This window comes from Penicillium canescens, assembly GCF_028828765.1.
Source record: "Penicillium canescens strain IBT 15451 chromosome Unknown utg000003l_segment0_segment0, whole genome shotgun sequence".
Taxonomy (NCBI): domain Eukaryota; kingdom Fungi; phylum Ascomycota; class Eurotiomycetes; order Eurotiales; family Aspergillaceae; genus Penicillium; species Penicillium canescens.
The window spans coordinates 823,868-841,278 of NW_026703965.1; the positions used below are offsets into that span (position 1 = coordinate 823,868).

The 17,411-nt window shown below is 50.0% G+C and overlaps 9 protein-coding genes across 9 annotated transcripts; 6 read left to right on the forward strand and 3 right to left on the reverse strand.

Moving 5' to 3' along the window:
* Positions 1-158: 158 nt before the first annotated feature.
* Positions 159-629, forward strand: N7446_003780 (uncharacterized protein; the record flags this gene model as incomplete). The annotated part of the gene is made up of 3 exons (XM_058512529.1): positions 159-291; positions 349-398; positions 456-629. The coding sequence occupies 3 exons, from the start codon at positions 159-161 to the stop codon at positions 627-629; spliced, it is 357 nt and encodes a 118-aa protein (XP_058373858.1).
* Positions 630-863: 234 nt separating this feature from the next.
* N7446_003781 (epoxide hydrolase family protein) lies at positions 864-2,342 on the reverse strand (the record flags this gene model as incomplete). Its single annotated transcript, XM_058512530.1, has 4 exons — positions 2,017-2,342; positions 1,900-1,956; positions 1,635-1,832; positions 864-1,564 (listed from the first exon to the last, which is right to left on the reverse strand). The coding sequence occupies exons 1-4, from the start codon at positions 2,288-2,290 to the stop codon at positions 864-866; spliced, it is 1,230 nt and encodes a 409-aa protein (XP_058373859.1). The 5' UTR covers positions 2,291-2,342.
* A 490-nt stretch (positions 2,343-2,832) lies between these two features.
* On the forward strand, positions 2,833-4,081 carry N7446_003782 (uncharacterized protein; the record flags this gene model as incomplete). The annotated part of the gene is made up of 6 exons (XM_058512531.1): positions 2,833-3,020; positions 3,076-3,115; positions 3,194-3,318; positions 3,406-3,601; positions 3,692-3,995; positions 4,053-4,081. 6 exons carry the CDS (start codon positions 2,833-2,835, stop codon positions 4,079-4,081), a joined length of 882 nt encoding a protein of 293 aa, XP_058373860.1.
* A 265-nt stretch (positions 4,082-4,346) lies between these two features.
* Positions 4,347-7,877, reverse strand: N7446_003783 (uncharacterized protein; the record flags this gene model as incomplete). The annotated part of the gene is made up of 1 exon (XM_058512532.1): positions 4,347-7,877. One exon carries the CDS (start codon positions 7,875-7,877, stop codon positions 4,347-4,349), a length of 3,531 nt encoding a protein of 1,176 aa, XP_058373861.1.
* A 538-nt stretch (positions 7,878-8,415) lies between these two features.
* Positions 8,416-9,928, forward strand: rvb2 (RuvB family ATP-dependent DNA helicase reptin; the record flags this gene model as incomplete). Its single annotated transcript, XM_058512533.1, has 3 exons — positions 8,416-8,424; positions 8,476-8,922; positions 8,975-9,928. The coding sequence occupies 3 exons, from the start codon at positions 8,416-8,418 to the stop codon at positions 9,926-9,928; spliced, it is 1,410 nt and encodes a 469-aa protein (XP_058373862.1).
* A 255-nt stretch (positions 9,929-10,183) lies between these two features.
* N7446_003785 (GYF domain-containing protein) lies at positions 10,184-11,527 on the reverse strand (the record flags this gene model as incomplete). The annotated part of the gene is made up of 1 exon (XM_058512534.1): positions 10,184-11,527. One exon carries the CDS (start codon positions 11,525-11,527, stop codon positions 10,184-10,186), a length of 1,344 nt encoding a protein of 447 aa, XP_058373863.1.
* Positions 11,528-11,712: 185 nt separating this feature from the next.
* On the forward strand, positions 11,713-13,001 carry N7446_003786 (polyubiquitin-binding protein UFD1; the record flags this gene model as incomplete). The annotated part of the gene is made up of 3 exons (XM_058512535.1): positions 11,713-11,715; positions 11,773-12,090; positions 12,147-13,001. The coding sequence occupies 3 exons, from the start codon at positions 11,713-11,715 to the stop codon at positions 12,999-13,001; spliced, it is 1,176 nt and encodes a 391-aa protein (XP_058373864.1).
* Positions 13,002-13,767: 766 nt separating this feature from the next.
* On the forward strand, positions 13,768-14,610 carry N7446_003787 (TMEM53 family protein; the record flags this gene model as incomplete). The annotated part of the gene is made up of 1 exon (XM_058512536.1): positions 13,768-14,610. The coding sequence occupies one exon, from the start codon at positions 13,768-13,770 to the stop codon at positions 14,608-14,610; it is 843 nt and encodes a 280-aa protein (XP_058373865.1).
* A 536-nt stretch (positions 14,611-15,146) lies between these two features.
* On the forward strand, positions 15,147-17,211 carry N7446_003788 (DUF4246 domain-containing protein; the record flags this gene model as incomplete). The annotated part of the gene is made up of 4 exons (XM_058512537.1): positions 15,147-15,337; positions 15,386-15,467; positions 15,520-16,557; positions 16,642-17,211. The coding sequence occupies 4 exons, from the start codon at positions 15,147-15,149 to the stop codon at positions 17,209-17,211; spliced, it is 1,881 nt and encodes a 626-aa protein (XP_058373866.1).
* Positions 17,212-17,411: the final 200 nt, after the last annotated feature.

A 17,411-nucleotide genomic window follows, 5' to 3' on the forward strand; every position in this document is an offset into this window, starting at 1 on the left:
GTAGTCGGAGTTGAGACCGATAGCGGAGTATTTCTAGTCCATTGGAAAAGCCGGAGGGGCGACTCCCACACTTTGTGGGGATGTGGCGAGTGGGATGAGGCCCTGAATAAAACCCCGCGGATGTCGCAATTCTCGACTTCAAGTCTCTATATCTCACAATGTCTGCTCCCAAGGGTCCTTTCCACCTCGTCACAGTCAACACTGCGCCCGAGCGCGCGAAGCGGCTCATCGGCCGCGTCGCCGAGGCACTGAGCGACCGATACACGATCGTCCACGTCGACAACTGCGAGAGTAAGCATTGCGCGCGGTTTCGATAAACTCGAATCAATTGACTAATTCCCGGCACAGAGATCGACGAGGTCGAGGCCAAGGTCAAGCAGCACAACCCCGAGGTTCTGGTAAGTCATTCTCGGAATTGCCGAGTGCCAGTTGGGAGAGGCTAACGGCGCGGATAGTTCAGCGCATCCATGTGGAGCGCCGAGGAGGCTCAGCAGATCCACGCCATTGCTAAGTCCGTTCGCCCGGATATCAAGCTGCACGCTATTCCCGAGGGCTTGCAGGTTGAGCGTGGACCTGATGCTATTGTCGAATATCTGTGTGAGAAGGTTCCTGTGCTGCTGGACAGCTAGATGATTAAGCTAGATGACTGATGTATATATCCATACTTGCCTATGTTTCAATACATGATTGATAACTTAGTTTCTACAGCCATGTGATACCATCAAGCCTTTGTGAAACATTCATGGCATTCGCGAATTTTCATCGTCAGATTTAGGACTCTGTTCAATCTCCATTCGGATAGGCAGTGTAATTGCTACCAATTGAGTCCGGACAATGTCAAATTTGCATTTGAACATCCCATACTAATAACCGCCCTTTCCTGAAACGACCTTGTAGCATGGACCATCTTTACTGAACATAGCCCGCAAGTCCTGAACGATAGTCCCAGGAACTTCCCAAGCAGCAAAATGTCCACCATCAGCATGTTCACTCTGCCGAACGACCGGTCCCAACCCGGCAGCCCAAGTAGAAGGCACAACTGAGATTTCACGAGGAAGATGCGCGATTCCCAACTTCACATGCGGGATATATTCAATCAATTTCCCATAAGGAATCCCCTCAATCCCCCCAGTATGGAGAGTTTCATAGTAGATACGGACACTAGCCGCCGGGCCCGCAGTCGAGAACCAATAGATCGATATCCAGGTTAAGATTTCGTCGTCAGTCCAGGGGTATGAATCTGTCCAGTCATGAAGTTTCTCATAGATCCAGGATAGCAGGGCAACAGGACTATCTTCAAGTGCGGCGCCGATTGTCTGCGGCTTGGTTCTTTGGAGGAGATTGTATCCAAATCCTGAACGCTCGAACCATGCAGACCTTTCGAGGCCATTCTTCTCTCGTTCACTGTATGGTAGCAGTGAGTGTTGCAGGGCTAGCCATGGGTTCACTGTGAATCGAGGGGGCTTGGCTAAGACCATGTTGATGTGGGAGGCTTTGCAGTGGTCTGGGTATAGGAAGCCTACGGCTCTTGTTATCCAGAATCCCCAGTCTCCTCCTTGGGTTACTGTTTGTATTTTTGAGTTAGTATGGGAGTAAGTATATTCCGGGCAGGCCAGTCGTCTGCGGGACCTTACCATACTGATCATAACCAAGCTTGATCATTAGCTTGTGTATGACTTCCGCATACTGCCCAAGTCCAAATCCGCGCCGAGTTACGCCAGAGGAGAAGCCAAAGTTAGGCAAAGATGGTGCCACGATATGGAATGCGGGGTTATTGTCATCCCCATTCGACAACGGGAGAAGTTTGGATACCTCGATGAAAGATCCTGGCCCTGTGAACTGTGTCAGAGCTGGTGTCCGTTGATGTCGGAATGCAAGAGACATGGGAATTGCACTTACATCCATGACTGAATAGCAGTGGGATGGCGTTCGTATTTGGGCTGACTTGATGGACATCTGCGACATGTCCTTGTGAGAATTCGCCATCATATTACCCAAATGAATAAAACAGCTTACAGTGAATATCCAAGCTACCAAACCCCTCTACCTCGATTTGTGTTCGATACTGGGGCAGCTCATTCAACTTGGCCTCTGCCTTTCGCCAGTCAAAGCTGTTCTTCCAGTATTCTATCAGGCGCTCCATCTCATTGACCGGAGTTCCTGAGCTCCAAGGATCTCCATCTGAAGATTCTAGCTGTGTAGGAAGTTTAGCTAGTGCTAGACGTTGCTGAAGGTCCTTGAGCTTGTCATCGGAAATGGAGATCTTGTATGGCTCTGGTTGATCCGCCATGATGGGTGATTATCTTGGTACTGGCTATACTCAGCTAGGGACAGACAGATAGCTTGGGCTTTATAATAGGCGCGCTTTGTTCAAAGGGATTCGAAATGGGTGCATATCCCAAGTGAGATGAAGTCATCAGGTATTCGCAGCTTCACACCCCCGCGTCTTCCCAGCTATATTTGGATTTGTAATCGTACATGATAGGCTTCAACCCTTCAACCTAAAGTTTTACAAGACTTTCCCCTTTTTTCTAACCACAGAACGGCTCACACAATATCAATTAAAGCCTTGGCAAAGGTCTAGACCTGATCATCGCTGCCAAGTCGAGTAAAAGAAGATCGATCAACACATCTCCAGATTGAATCCGAGGACTGTGTAAGTTTCCACAGGATACGGCAAGTTCAAATGTCCAACAGTTGTCCGCCTGAGCTGCCCAGGCCCGACCTTGGAGCCGCGGAGACGCTAACCTGATTAGTCATCGCGAACTGTTTTCCCGATCTTCCACCATTCGTGATATCAACCACACTCCCTGATCCATTCTGATTCTTGACATGATGTTTTCCGTTCGGACAGCCGCGAGAGGCATTTCAAGCTTTCGGGCCTTTTCCACGGCCCGAGTGCTGCAATCGGACCTGGCATATCAAGTGTTTGGCCCAGAAAATGGCCAATCCGTCCGAAACCCGATCCTAATCCTCCACGGGCTATTTGGATCGAAACAGAATAATCGGAGTATTGGAAAGTAGGTAATATGTCTCTATTGGCTGAAATGAGAAATATTCTTACATATATTTCAGGGCTCTGGCCCGGGATCTGAAATGCCAGATCTTTGCCCTGGTGAGTTTCCCGTGCAAGTATCTTGTCCCCAGAAGATACGAAGACTTTGAGAAACAGATGTTAATCGTTATTGAATAGGACTTACGGAATCATGGCCAGTCCTTCCATGCCCCGGAGCACAACTACAGCGTCATGGCCGAGGACATACAAGAGTTTATCCAACAGCAGAAGCTGGACAAGTGTGTCCTGATTGGACACTCCATGTACGTGATGTTGCTCCATCTTTCAAACGACCTCGGAACTATGCGTTGCTTTTTCGGGTTATTCGTTGGTACTGACAAACAACAAAGGGGCGCCAAAGCTGCAATGGCAGTCGCCCTACGGTCACCGGACCGAGTTTCAGCTTTGATCCCGGTTGACAACGCCCCAGTGAATGCCGCACTGAAGAGCGACTTCCCCAAATATGTTCGCGGTATGCAGAAGGTTGAGGCTGAGAAGGTCTCCAAGCAATCTGATGCCAACAAGATTCTTGAAGACTATGAAGAAGTATGGTTATCCCCTATGTGGCAGAGCCCGGAAGCTAGAAGCTAGCGACTAGGCACCATCCGGTCCAGCTCAAATGCTAACAATCTTTAGTCCCTCCCTATCCGCCAATTCCTTCTTACCAATCTAGTCCGCTCAGAGGATGACAACACGCTTAAATTCCGCGTGCCACTATCAGTGATCGGCCGTTCTCTCGACAACATGGCCGATTTCCCCTTCAAGGAATCAGACAACCTTAAATACGACGGGCCAACGCTGTTCGTCCGTGGGACTAGATCTCAATACGTTTCCGACGATACCGTGCCGGCTATTAAGAAGTTCTTCCCCAACGCGCAAATCGCCGATGTGGAGGCTGGCCACTGGCTTATTTCTGAGAACCCTGAAGCTTTCAGACAAGGTAAGCTCCCATAGTCCCCGGTATCTCTAAAATATATGCTGACATGGTGGGTAAAAGCCGTCGTGAAGTTCTTAGAAAAGGTTTAAACAGGGATATAAGGTATATACAGTGGTAATCCGATAGACATGGGTTTGAATGTACATTAATAGGCCTGGTGGGATTCTAGGCACCATAGAGGTATCTAAAAGAGCACATCACTGATCAGGCACTCAGGCCTGCTAATAGACTGATTCCTGCCCTGAAACCCCAAGTCCCTAATCGTTTGCTCCTTCGCAGAGTCGTACATCTACGTCGAGAGGTAAAGGATGAGGCAGTGAGATTGAAGAATCAAGCACGAAACCCTAGATAGCCCTAGGCTTGGACCTCATGCTTTTGCCTTTTCTTTTTCGGCTTTGTCACGGAGCTTCCTCTCGTTTCTCTCTCTGCTTTCCTCTTAGCCATCATCTCCTTCTTCTTCTCTTTTTTGCCAAGGCCCGAAGGAACGCTAGGTGCTGGTGAAGATGCCCTAGAGGAAGGGCCTGGTGTGCTTTTTTCATCCTCTGAGGGCGACGCAGAAGAGTGACGCCGGTTGCCCGCTTTCAATGATTGAACTTGCTGATTTTCGGGCTTTTTGAGTGACGATGTTCTACCCTCTGAGCCGCTTGACGTTCCAGACGATAGACCGGGCTTTGTAGGAGGAGTCAATTGAGCGGGAGTACCAGGCTGTTGACTAGAACATGGTCCGTATTTGGGAAGAGAAGCCGGGTTGGCTGGTACATGAACCCCTAGGGTCGAAACCGAGGGTACGGCGGGGGAGGGTGTGGAGGCTTTGGATGGGCTAGAGGTGTTGTTGCTTGGCCCTTTGAGAGCACGCACCTCTAGCGGACGTCCAGCATTGCTGAGGGCTTGTTTGATGTTGTCCTCGGCTTTCCGTAGACGATGAAGCATGTTATGGATCGGCTCACCGGCCAGCCGTTCCCGCAAGCGTTTCAATTGGTCATCTGTCAACTTGATACCGTCGTCTTCGATGGCTTGGTATTGGGTCTCAAGCTCTGTGATTTTAGGACTAAGGAAATCGAGTTCACCCCTAAGTTCTTCAGTAAGAAGCTTAGTGGCTTTGAGGTCTGCCAGCTGGTGTCCTATTCCCTCAGCCTTGGATCCCAGGTCCGCCAAGCGGTGTTCTAGCACCTCATCCCGTAATTTAGCACCTTCCACTTCTGCGAGCAGATGTTGGATTTCCTCTCGTTGTGGAATATTGGCTTCCAGGTCTGATAAACGTGTGTTGACCTCTGTGAGATGCTGTAGATCCGCATTACAGCGCTCGGCTTCTGCTCTGTTGAACGCGGCAACATCTTTTTGCACCTGTTCCAATTGTAAGATATGGCCGTCAACCTTAGCAATCAACGGATCAATCTTTTTCATAGATTCAATGAGTTCCGCAGAGGGCTCTGCGGGATCCAACTCATCAATTTTGGCATCAACACTAAAGATCATCTCCTCGTTAGCTGTGACCTTGTTGGCCAAATTACTCATTTCCTGCAGTAGCTTTTGTAAGCTGGGTGAGTGTTGATTGAAAGTGTGCTGCATGAGCTCGACACGTTGTGAAAGGTCGGTCACCCTCTCCAACATCTTTGGGTATTGTGCCAGCTGTGCCAGTGTATTTTTGTCTTCAGGAGATAATTGCGATTGTTGCCTTGAGTTGGGCATATCATTTACAAGGGTGGAAAGGTGATCGAGCGATTCTTTCATCGGACCGAAACGTTGCGAGATGGTGGTCACCGTGTCGAAGATCTTTGGAAATTGTGCCAGTGTCTTTTTGTCTTCAGGAGATAATTGCGATTGTTGCCGTAAGTTGGCCATATCTTTCGCAAGGATGGAAAGGTGATCGAGAGCTGTCTGCATTGGATTGATACGCTGCGAAAGGCTGTTCACTTTTTCCAACATAGATGGATACGCTGCCAGTGCGTTTTTATCTCCGGGAGACAATTGAGCGATATCTGCCGTGAGAGCGGCAAATTTGTTTCTGGTCTCAGTTACATGCGTTTGAACCCTTTGGTTGAGGTTGACCAAGGGGCTCATTTCAAGCATAGCATCCGACATGGACTTGACCAAATCACCGGTAGTGATGTTTGACCATCGCGTCTCGAGCGATCGAAGGGAAACGCTATGACTTATTAGAAGATCGGTGCATTTTTTCGCTTCCTGGAAAGCGGGTGTCATTGTTTCTATGAGCTTCGAAGCTTCGTTCAAGTCATTCCGGAGCCGGCTAACCATCATTGAGCAACTGCTGCAATACGTGGTCAGATCGCTTCGTATTTTGTCTACAGACGCCGTCCAATCACTGCGATAATTGTCCAGCTCGGTTCGAAATTGCTGGTTTGACTTCAAAAGATCGGTTTCAACTTTCGTATAAAAGTTGTAAAGTGTACCAATGCTCGCATGAATAGTTCCAAGTTTTTTGATCAGGTCCTCATTTTTCTGGTCGGCCCTGGTCACATCTTCTTTGGTCTTCTCGTGTTCCTCCTTTAACAAATCGATGGACGTTTTCAATTTCTCTAGCTCTGCGAAATACTCGTCTTGCACATCCTGGTGGATTTTCATGATTCCCTGAACTTTGGTTCCTTGTGCCCGGACTTCTTGCTCCAAGGAGGACAATCTGTGATTCGTGAAAGATGAGGAAGCTTCAGGTGTCCCAGAAGGTGCGTCACCGCTGGCAGAGCGTTGTTGGGATTTGAGGAGTGTCACTTGGCGCTCAAGGGGAAATACTCTCCCGCTCAGCTCATTGTTGGCTGTTTTAAGTTCCTTGTTAACACCAGAGATTCTGTCTTGATGTTTCTTGTCGACCATTTTCAAGTCGCTGTCCAGCCTGGAGTTGTTGCTTTCAAGCTTAGAAAGGTTTCCCTGAAGCTTGGATACGTTGCCCTGAAGCTCGGAAACGTTCGCCTCAAGATCCATGTAGGGTTTGGTGCTCGAAATGTCAATGTGCCCTAATCGGACAGAGTGCGAATGTATCGAATTTTCTAGTTTTTGCACACGAACCTCCATCGTTCCAGTGGGGATCTCGGATTTTCTTTGAAGTGTTGAGAGTGCGGCTTCGACTGTCTTTAATCGCCCGTCAATGTTGGTGAGATTGTTGGTCGTCGAGGTATCGGTTTCTCGAAGCTTTGAGATGTTGTGGTTGATCGCCTTAAGTTTATCGTCCGGAACGCTTGAGCTGGAGGCAGATCGCATGGCTTGCGTCTTCAAATCCCGCATTTGTGACTCCATTTTCTCAATCTTGTCCGACATCTTTTTGATCTCAGGCTGAGCCTTTGGCTGAGACCAATGACTAAGCAAAATCTCCTGGGCTTTGCTTGACACCGACCGACTTTGCTCGATGATATCGATTTGCTTGGCCAACTCATCTTTTGCTGCGTCCAGCTGTTGCTGGTACAAAGAGATAGTACCAGGGAAGACTTGGGATTGTTTGGCTTTTTGAAGGTTCCGTTCGAATGTGGGTATTTCCTTCTCTAGTCTGTCTTTCTCCTGTTGACATTTGTCGGCTTTTATCACAGATGTTATCACGTCCAAGAGGGACACGGCTGCCTGGGGACTTGACGGAGGGTCATTTGGTGCCGGCCGATTTGGGATGGGTGCGGTCGTTGTGGTGATTCGTAGGTTTGGAGTGTTAGGATTTGTGGAGGCTGAAGAAGCTCCCGATGGGCCAGGACCACCCAAGGTAGATGTCGCCAGTGGTTTCGGGGGAAGTGAGACGGAGGATGGTGGTCTTATATTCGGCCTCGGACTAGGTCTCGGCCGGGGATCTCTCGTTGGAGCTGGCGATGGATGGGGCCTGTAGCAGTCTGCGAAACCCGGCCTGGCACCCCTAGACTGTGGGAAGTCGATATCCATTCTGTTCGTCATGTTCCCTGGATTGAACGAAGGAGAGTAAAATGCGCATTGTATTAACAACGTCAGGCGGACGGACGTATGGAATTGACGGGTCGATCGCCGGTCCTTCGCGACCCAAAACTCCAACTCTGGTCAGTGCCACTCGCGCAATTTGCCCCAAAGGTGGAGATATGAGGATGATGACCGCAAATAAATGTATCAAGATGCGTAAGCCACGCGAAGTCGTGTCGTTGAGGGAAGTGGGGGTTGCAAGTGATAGTCGAAATGGACTGAGACTGAAATTAAACACTACCGCAGAGGACAGCCGAGTGAGCAAACGAAGAAATGAGATGGGCCGCTTTATAATCAAGTCTCAAATGTGGCCATTCTCATTTCGACGTCTGCTGAAGTTCCGTTTTCTTTGACAATTATTCTGCCGGGCGGTAGCTGAGCACTCCGGTCTGTGATCTGCCCTGCCTCTCTCTCTTCTCTTGCTTTTCCGGAGCTCTATCGCATTTATCCAACAAAGTCTTGCTGTCAGAGAAAGGTTTTGCCCTGGACAATTACCAAAATGGCTGTTGTGAGTTGCAATTTTACAATGATATCTCCCCAGCTACTAACTTCAAAACAGCCAATCTCGACCGTCGCAGAGAGCAAGGAGCTCCGGGGACTGAACCTCATCGCCGCCCATTCGCATATCAGAGGTCTTGGTGTCGATGTGGATACTTTACAGCCTCGCACATCGTCGCAAGGCCTTGTGGGCCAGGAAAAGGCTCGGAAGGCCGCGGCGGTGATTTTGCAGATGGTGAAGGAAGGCAAGATTGCTGGTCGCGCGGTTTTGATCGCGGGACCTCCCAGCACAGGGAAAACGGCAATTGCAATGGGCATGGCACAGTCTCTTGGGCCAGATGTTCCCTTCACTATGCTCGCCTCGTCTGAAATCTTCTCAATGGAAATGTCCAAGACGGAAGCCTTGACTCAGGCGTTCCGGAAGTCAATTGGCGTGCGCATTAAAGAAGAGAGTGAGATCATCGAGGGTGAAGTCGTGGAGATTCAAATTGATCGCAGCGTCACTGGGGTAAGTGAAGCATTTCCAGAGAATCAATGACATTGGATACTGACCTCTGCAGGGCAATAAACAAGGAAAGCTCACAATCAAGACCACCGATATGGAAACGATTTATGACATGGGAACAAAGATGATTGATTCTATGACCAAGGAACGCGTCATGGCAGGAGACGTGATTTCGATCGATAAGTCCTCAGGCAAGATCACCAAGCTCGGCCGCTCATACGCCCGCTCTCGCGACTACGACGCTATGGGTGCCGACACCAAATTTGTCCAGTGCCCCGAAGGCGAGCTCCAGGTCCGCAAGGAGATTGTCCACACTGTTAGCCTCCACGAGATCGATGTTATCAACTCGCGTTCACAGGGCTTCCTGGCCCTTTTCTCCGGCGACACAGGCGAGATCCGGAGCGAGGTTCGGGATCAAATCAACACCAAGGTGGCCGAATGGAAGGAAGAGGGCAAGGCCGAGATCATCCCCGGTGTCCTGTTCATCGATGAGGTCCACATGCTCGATATTGAGTGCTACTCATACGTCAACCGTGCCCTCGAGGCAGAGTTGGCCCCTATCGTCATCATGGCCAGCAACCGCGGCCAGGCGCGTATTCGCGGAACCACATACACCTCCCCTCACGGCTTGCCCCTTGACTTCCTTGACCGTGTAGTCATTGTGAGCACACAGATGTACTCGGGCGACGAGATCCGTCAAATCCTCGCTATCAGGGCGCAGGAGGAAGAAATCGATATTTCGCCTGATGCTCTGGCCCTTCTCACCAAGATCGGACAGGAGTCCAACTTGCGTTATGCTAGCAACATCATTACCACTTCTCATCTCTTGACCCAAAAACGCAAGGCGAAGGAAGTCAGTGTCGATGACGTGCAGCGCAGCTTCCGGTTGTTCTACGACCCGGCTCGCAGCGTGAAGTTCGTCAACCAATATGAGCAGCGTTTCATCGGCGACCAAGGCAACGTTAACTTCAATGCCGGTGCTAATGGCGATGCTATGGAACTGTCGTAATAATGCGATGGCTGCGTTTCATATGCATGTGCGGTATTCGTTGGGGCTATTCGGTAAAAACTACACTGGATTTCGATTTACTTGTTTTTTGGCTTTCATTTGTCACATCAAACGATGTATGATAGGACTGGCGCTTGTTGAGGTGATTTGGCCTGCGGAATTGAATTGAGGTCCTCTTTTTGAGGTCATGACATTAATATTTCATTTCAAGATATTTGCTCGTAGCCAAACTAAATTAGCTGATATATGACCATGTTAGACAAAACTAACACTGCTACTCCACGAGCCTGTGTCGCCCACTCGGCGGAACTCGACGCCTTCCCCGAAGTAGCCGGCACTGTTCCATGAGTCCATCATGGCACTGTCATACGGGCCATGGGCACTCCCTCCATCTCGAGCATCAGACCAGCGATATTCCCACATGGCTGGCCCTTGGTCTGTCTCTCCATTCCCTGACCAGGAGGGAGGGTCAACCCATTGTTCGCCGGTCTCATTGCGGTATTGGCGAGTGAGCATTTCACGCTCTGTGTCATATATATCGACTTGGCCTCGGCCCATCAAGATATCGGCGGCGCCAGTTATAGCATCAATTGCCTGCTTTCGGGACGCTTCTTCGGGGTTTTCGTCCGTCATTTCAGTATCTTCAGCCGTGTCCTTCTTCTTGTTCTTCTTGTTCTGCCACTTGGGCTTCCGGCGAAGGCCTTTGCCTAGTCGGGCCAATGCTTCAAGTGTTGTTTCACCGCGTTCGAGATGTGTAATGATAGTCTTAAGGACATCCGATGTCAGAATGCTGTCGTCCATTCGATCCTTCTCTTTGCGTTCTGCATCGCGCTTGTCGGCAGCTGCCTTAGCTGCTCTAATATCCTTCTTCGAAACGTCATCCAACCAGTTGTCGTACTTTGCGTCTGCGTCTGCTGCCTTGCGAACGAAGTTGCCTTGGTCATCGAATCGACCCTCTTCCTGTTCATTTTGCATGTTGAAGGCATCAAGTAGAGGCGCGTGCTTTTTCTTCGCGCCAGCGCCAAGTTCCTCGTCGACCTCTTCGTCAACTCGTGCGCGCTCTTCCTCCCCAACCTCACTGTCACTGGACTCATTGTCGTCGGCCATCTGATCTGCGCCCTTGCTCAGATCTACATTGAGCGTTCCTCCGCCCTTCGAAGAAGCGACCTGTCCCTCAATCTCGTCATCCCGTAGGAAACGAACGGACTTCTTGTTCTTGTTCAAAACTTCATCGCCGTCGACCTCTTCTTCGCCAAAATCTTCTTGTAGCTCGGCAAACATGTCATCATCATCGGCATCCTGCTTATCCTGTTTGCGCTTCGATTTCTCTTCCCCGCGGCCAGAGAACCCTTCGTTGTCGCTGTCCGAGTCGTAGCCGTCAAGGTTGATCGCCTTGCGTCGTATTTGCTGGCCACGTCGGCCAATCTCGTCGGCGTCCAGAATTGCATCGTCCTCTTGCGCATCGGCAGCAAGTGATGAGGGGTTACGAAGGTCGAAGCGCGGCTTTTTGTTTTCTGAAGCTTCCTCGCCAGCGTCGTCGTAGTGGGCGTGAGCGAAATCTTCACCAGCGCGCTTGGGGCGTGGTAGTGAGCTGGACATGGTGTGCAGGTAATGTTACTTTCACGGAAGTAAAGGAAAAAGAAGCTCTGTCGCACGGCGTAGCTCAGAGAGGTGACTTCCGCTCTGGGGTCGGAGCGGAAAATCATGGCGGAGCGAACTTGCGTCACTGAGGGCGTCAAGAAACGGTCGCTTTGTTCAATCTACCTCGAAGTATATTCTTTACTATGGTGAGCCGCTAAGCTCTTGATACCTTCTTGCTCCTTTATCCCTTCTAACAACTCCAGTTCCGACCTGACTACTGGTCCGACGACCCTATGGACGGAGTCCTAGGTGCCGGCATGATGCGTCCCGGCGCAGCAGCTCGCCGCTTCGACGAATACTACCGCTGCTACCCAGTGGCGATGCTGCCTGGTCCTGAAAGAGAGAATGTAAATCATGGCGGCAAGGTGATCATGCCTCCCAGCGCATTGGACAAGCTTACCCGCCTTCACATTACCTACCCGATGATGTTCGAGCTTCACAATGGGGCAAAGGAGAGAATGACACATGCCGGTGTCCTGGAATTTATCGCTGAGGAAGGAAAGATATATTTGCCATTCTGGGTAAGTGCGGCATCCATCTTGGAGTTCCTACCTGTGCTAAGATTCGCCTTCTACAGCTGATGCAAACGTTACTGCTGGAGCCTGGCGACCTTCTCCAGATCAAATCGACCGACCTTCCCCCAGGACAGTTCATTAAGCTCCAAGCACAGTCCACCTCTTTCCTCGATATCAGTGACCCGAAGGCCGTACTCGAAAACGCCTTCCGGAATTTCTCATGCCTTACTAAGGGCGATGTCTTCACCTTCGCATACAATGATCAAGTCTACGAGATGGCGGTGCTAGAGACAAAGCCGTCTGGGTCCAAGAGTGCAGTTTCTGTTCTAGAGACAGATCTGGAAGTCGATTTTGCCGCACCGGTTGGATATGAGGAATCGCAGAAGACCAGTGGAACGAGCACGCCCGGTAGCGTTATCGGTGGAAAGCTTCCACCCGGTGGATTGTTGCATCCCCATGGCACCATGGCACAATCAATCAACTACACCGCCATTGCCCCGGAGGCCACCGAGGCGGCAGCAGGTGCCCGAGCAGCATCCTCTAATTTCCTGTCCGGGGGCCAGCGTCTGAACGCAAAGAAGGGCAGCAAAGCCCCAACCCCGAACCCTTCTACTCCGGCTCCCGGGACTTCAAATCCTCAACATCCTCCCCCTGCACGGAGACTGAACGGCCCACAGCCGCTTCGACTCCCACCCAATCAGCTCTTCTTCGGTTACACCATCAAACCTGTCAAGAAGCGTGATGAGAATGGACAGGTCGTTCAAGAAGACCAGCCTAAATTCCAAGGAATCGGTCAGACATTGCGGGGGAAGCGAAAGGATCTTGGATCGGAAACCCCCACATCAGGGAGTGAGGCTGGGAGCTCAAAGGGCAAGGAAAGCAGCAAGAACTCCAAGGGTGGTCGCACGTTGCGCTGATAGCTACAACGTATAATCTCCACCGTCATATATCCGGACGTCCACACAGGGGGAATCTAGATTATGCGGCGGGGATCTCGTTTACGATACAGCAAGGTCCTGGCGTTTGAGGAGGTGTCTCTTTTCGGCGTTTTCTCATGAATACATACAATGACCTTGTAACACACTGCTTTACCTTCATGTGTCTCGTATCCATATGTATTCTGCGCGGTCTAGTGGTTATCCTGCCAATCCTACCAAGTTTGTGAAAGGCTTCGTATCTGAAAGATTTGCACACCAACGCCCCCTGTTCGCATGTTTCCGAGGCATTTCTACTCGATCAGGACAGTAGGCCCCGATGTCCTCGGAGGGCGGCGCCTAATAAACTACACGCAGTCTCTATAGCTAGCTAAGTGCCATCAGTATTATTCAACATAGGGACATAGCGACCTGAAGATGAATAGCCAGCTATACTTTCGTCAATTTTCTAGAGGCTGAGGTTGAAGAGCCGCATGGAGCACGGCTCTGGGTTTCTTGTAAACTAGTAAATAGCTTCATAGTCCGCCATGTACAAGAACCTGCGACAAGAATTCCTGACACCTCGAATCACTTGTGCGTCTCAGCAGCTTATGACAAGCGATTACCTCTCATATGAATCCACCCTATTCGACGTGTCGCTATACTTCACTTAGTGCCTCGGCACTTGGCAAACCTTGGGGATCGTCGGCCCCACTCCGCTGCAGCATTTGCTTTGCCTGGCAAGAGGACGTCAAAAAACACATACATTATGGCTACAGAAGCTAATCCACTGGCGCCATTTGCCAGGCTGGGCCCCTCAGTCTACATTCAAGATCCAGAAGCGAGCAACCAAGCAACTCGGCCAGTGATACTCATTGCATTCTGGATGAATGCACCGCCACGTGCCATGGCCAAATATGTGATTGAATACAGACGCCTGGTACCATCAGCCCGAATCATTGTTGTCCGGAGCTCCTCAAATGACTTCATGTTTCGGTCGTCCCAAAGTCAGCGAGCCCGTATGGTACCTGCCGTGGAAGCAATGCGCAGTTTTGTGACCCCTGAGAACCCGGTCTACATGCAGATGTTCTCGAATGGAGGCTTGTCCAATACCACTCATCTACTCCAAGCCTGGAAAGAAGCTACGGGAACACCGCTACCTATCTCGGCAATGGTTCTGGATAGCGCACCGGGAAAGTCGAGCTTACGATCTGGACTGAAGGCTTTCTCTTACGCGCTTCCGAAGATGTGGATCTTGCGCTTGCTGGGGAAAGCTATGCTTTTTGCTTTTTTGGTTTTCTTTAAGCTGGTTCATGTCTTCTCCATTTCCCCGGATCCGGTCTCCCTTGCTCGCAAGGTTATCAATGATACTTCTTTGGTGCGGGCGGCTAACCCGGAGAAGGCTCTAGCTCGCTGCTACATTTACTCTGATGCTGATGAGTTGGTTGACTGGCGGGACACGGAATCTCATGCTCTGAAGACGGAGGCTCAGGGCTGGGTGGTTCGTCGTGAACTCTTCAAGGGCTCTCCTCATGTTGCGCATATGAAGGCTGACCCGGATCGGTATTGGGGTATCGTCAAGGATTATTTGGGACCTTTGGTTTCGGTTTAAGATTTGTTACCACGTGAGACCCTGTTCTGCTAGAGATAGATACGAATGCATTGAAAAGTTATAAGTCCTTAAAATATGTTTCGACCCTTGACACTGCGGTTAGATTCTATACAAGGTTTCCTACTGCCATGATCCCTGGATCCTAGATCACTATGACTGTATTTTCGAAGAGACGCCCATGGCACCCGTAGCTTTTGTTATGGCACAGATCTACTGAAAGGCCGGAAGGGAGTTCCGTTGCTCCTCCTTAGATATACATGAGTTCACGACGACACCCATGCATCATTGAAATATTTCTCTTTACACGACGTGATTTGTGGTCTCACTTTTACCACTGCTAATTTTTCTGGTATCTGTGTCTGGTATAGTATCACACTAGAGAACAGTCCTCGTTCAAGTAAGTCATGTTGCCCTGCGGTGTCTTTTTCATGAGCTGCTTTTCTAACCCAATATGGTGGATTATCCAGTCTGAAGGCGTGAACTATTCAACTTTTCCACTAAAGAGAGACACACTGGTCGTTTTGATCCTATACAGCATGTCCCAAAACAAGACCAAGGAGGCGGCCTCGCTCAGTTCGTCGAAACTTCCAGACTATCGCCTCAAACTTCCAGGATTTGGCCGGCCACTGGATTATGCCCCAAGCGAAAAAAATATCTATGGTGTTCATAGCCGGAGTCTGTTCCCATCTGCTTTAGATGATAGGGACGTCGAAGCAGGTTATGTAGAGTGAGTGGATGGGGTTCCAGATGCCAACAATACTAAAGCATTCTACAGTCTGCCTGTCTTGACTCTCCGTGAGATCGCAATGTTGTGCTTTCTGGAATATTTGACTGATATCCCGGAGTGGTGGAAAAAGGTGAGCGTCTCATCCTCTTACTTCATCCTTTCCGACTAAGCAATATCTGCAGGTTTTTGATCCTGCCATCCAGGAGCAGTGGAAAAAGGATGCCATGAGCTGTGGTAGAGATATAACGCCGCGTATGGCCGAATGGATTATCGACGAGCTGGAGTTCAAGGCAACGATCTATGAAAACACAGACGTTGTTGCTCTGTACAATGGCGATGTCACCAAATCCGACAAGAATTTGTCGGACTCGCTTATTGAAAGTCTCAGGATACAGATCAAGTCTCTGGAGTGTGACGAGCCAGAGTTGAAATTCTACTACCCGGGATTCTTAAGAAAACAGCGAGACCTCATCGCCATGACGCTGTACCCTCTTGTGTACGGCAAAAGTCGCATTCTCACAGACAGGACTATTTCACTCGAGAATGCCATTGAGTACGCCGGCCAAGGCGAAGTCATACCTGTCCCGAAGGAGACTGGAATCACCAGAGAGGACATCGCCTGGCGAGTCATCTCCAGGGCAGATATTCAAGTTCATCCCTACAGCCGCAACTACCAGGTCCTCCCTGCGGACTGGGAATACCGTGAAGATGGTCGATGGCACATAGTCACTTATATCAACAATCTTCACCCGGTCAAGCACCGGAACATTTACAAGCTCCTTGAGGAGTGTTTCAATAACATCATCCCTCAATGGAACGCAACTTTGACCCCCCTGAAGGACCAGCTTCATGCCCGTGCCCGGATCGAATACGAAAAGGCGGAATATTATCCTATTTCCAAGGAGACTGCGGCCCAGGCACCCCAGATTGGTCCCAAAGAGGCACAAAGCGTGTTCGACGCGCGAAACGAGAAATGGAGAATGGAAAATCTCGTCGCTATCCAACCCGATGCAGGCAAATTCATCCCCTGGGCCGTTCCCCCCTGGATGATGAACAACTTGCCCGAGGATCTACCCGCTCCTGTTCGAATTGAACGAGGCGTTGACCTTGTCCGCGACTACAAAGATCGAGGTCTGCAGGTAATCACCCGTCTGCTTGGCTGTGATCTCACCCCAGACGATTCCTTTTTTGAGACAGACTGGCACGTCGAGGGCCAAATGGTGAGTATCAAAAAAAAAAAAAGGAAAAGCCTCCAATCTACTCCAACACGACAAGTGTCTCTGATCCTAACAATGGCGCCCCAGAACGAACATATCTGCGCCTCCGCGTTCCTCACTTACGAGCACGACAACATCGAAGACGCCTTGATGGAATTCCGCAACATTGCCGAAACAGCCACACTTTCAGAAGTAGAACACGACACGAACGACTTCATCTGGCTGCGGCAAGTCTTCGGCCTAGATAACGGCGAACCAGCCATCCAATGTCCGGGTGCGATCCGCGTCGTACCCGGCCGAACTATCATGTACCCGAGCACAATCCAGCACAAGTTCACGCAGTACGAGCTGAAAGACAAGACGAAGCCTGGATACGCGCGTGCCGTCGCGTTCTTCCTCATCGATCCCAACATTCGGATTATTTCTACTGCCAATGTTCCGCCGCAGCGCTTTGATTGGACTATGGGTTTAGAGTCGTCGGATGATGAGCTCAGGTCCTCGATGTCGAAGCTTGCTCTTGATAATAGGAAGTCCAAGGGGAATATGCCGCTTAGTTTGGATGAAGCTTTGGACCATCGAAATAAATTTTTGCAGGAGATTATGGAGTTCATGAAGTATCAACATGTGGCTTTTGAGTCTAAAGTTTTGTCGCTTTAATAATGGGGTTTGCTGCTTCCTCAGTGTCTGTTTTTCTCGTTCTTACTGGTTTACAATTGTTCCAAAATGAAATCTAGGGTTTTATCTGTTCTTCTTCGTGAAGTATTAAGGTGCTTTACAAGATGGGTGGCCGTAAGGATGTACCTTGGTCCATATACCTCTAGTGTCGTAAATTGCCTCACCTGAAGTGATTGGTTTGT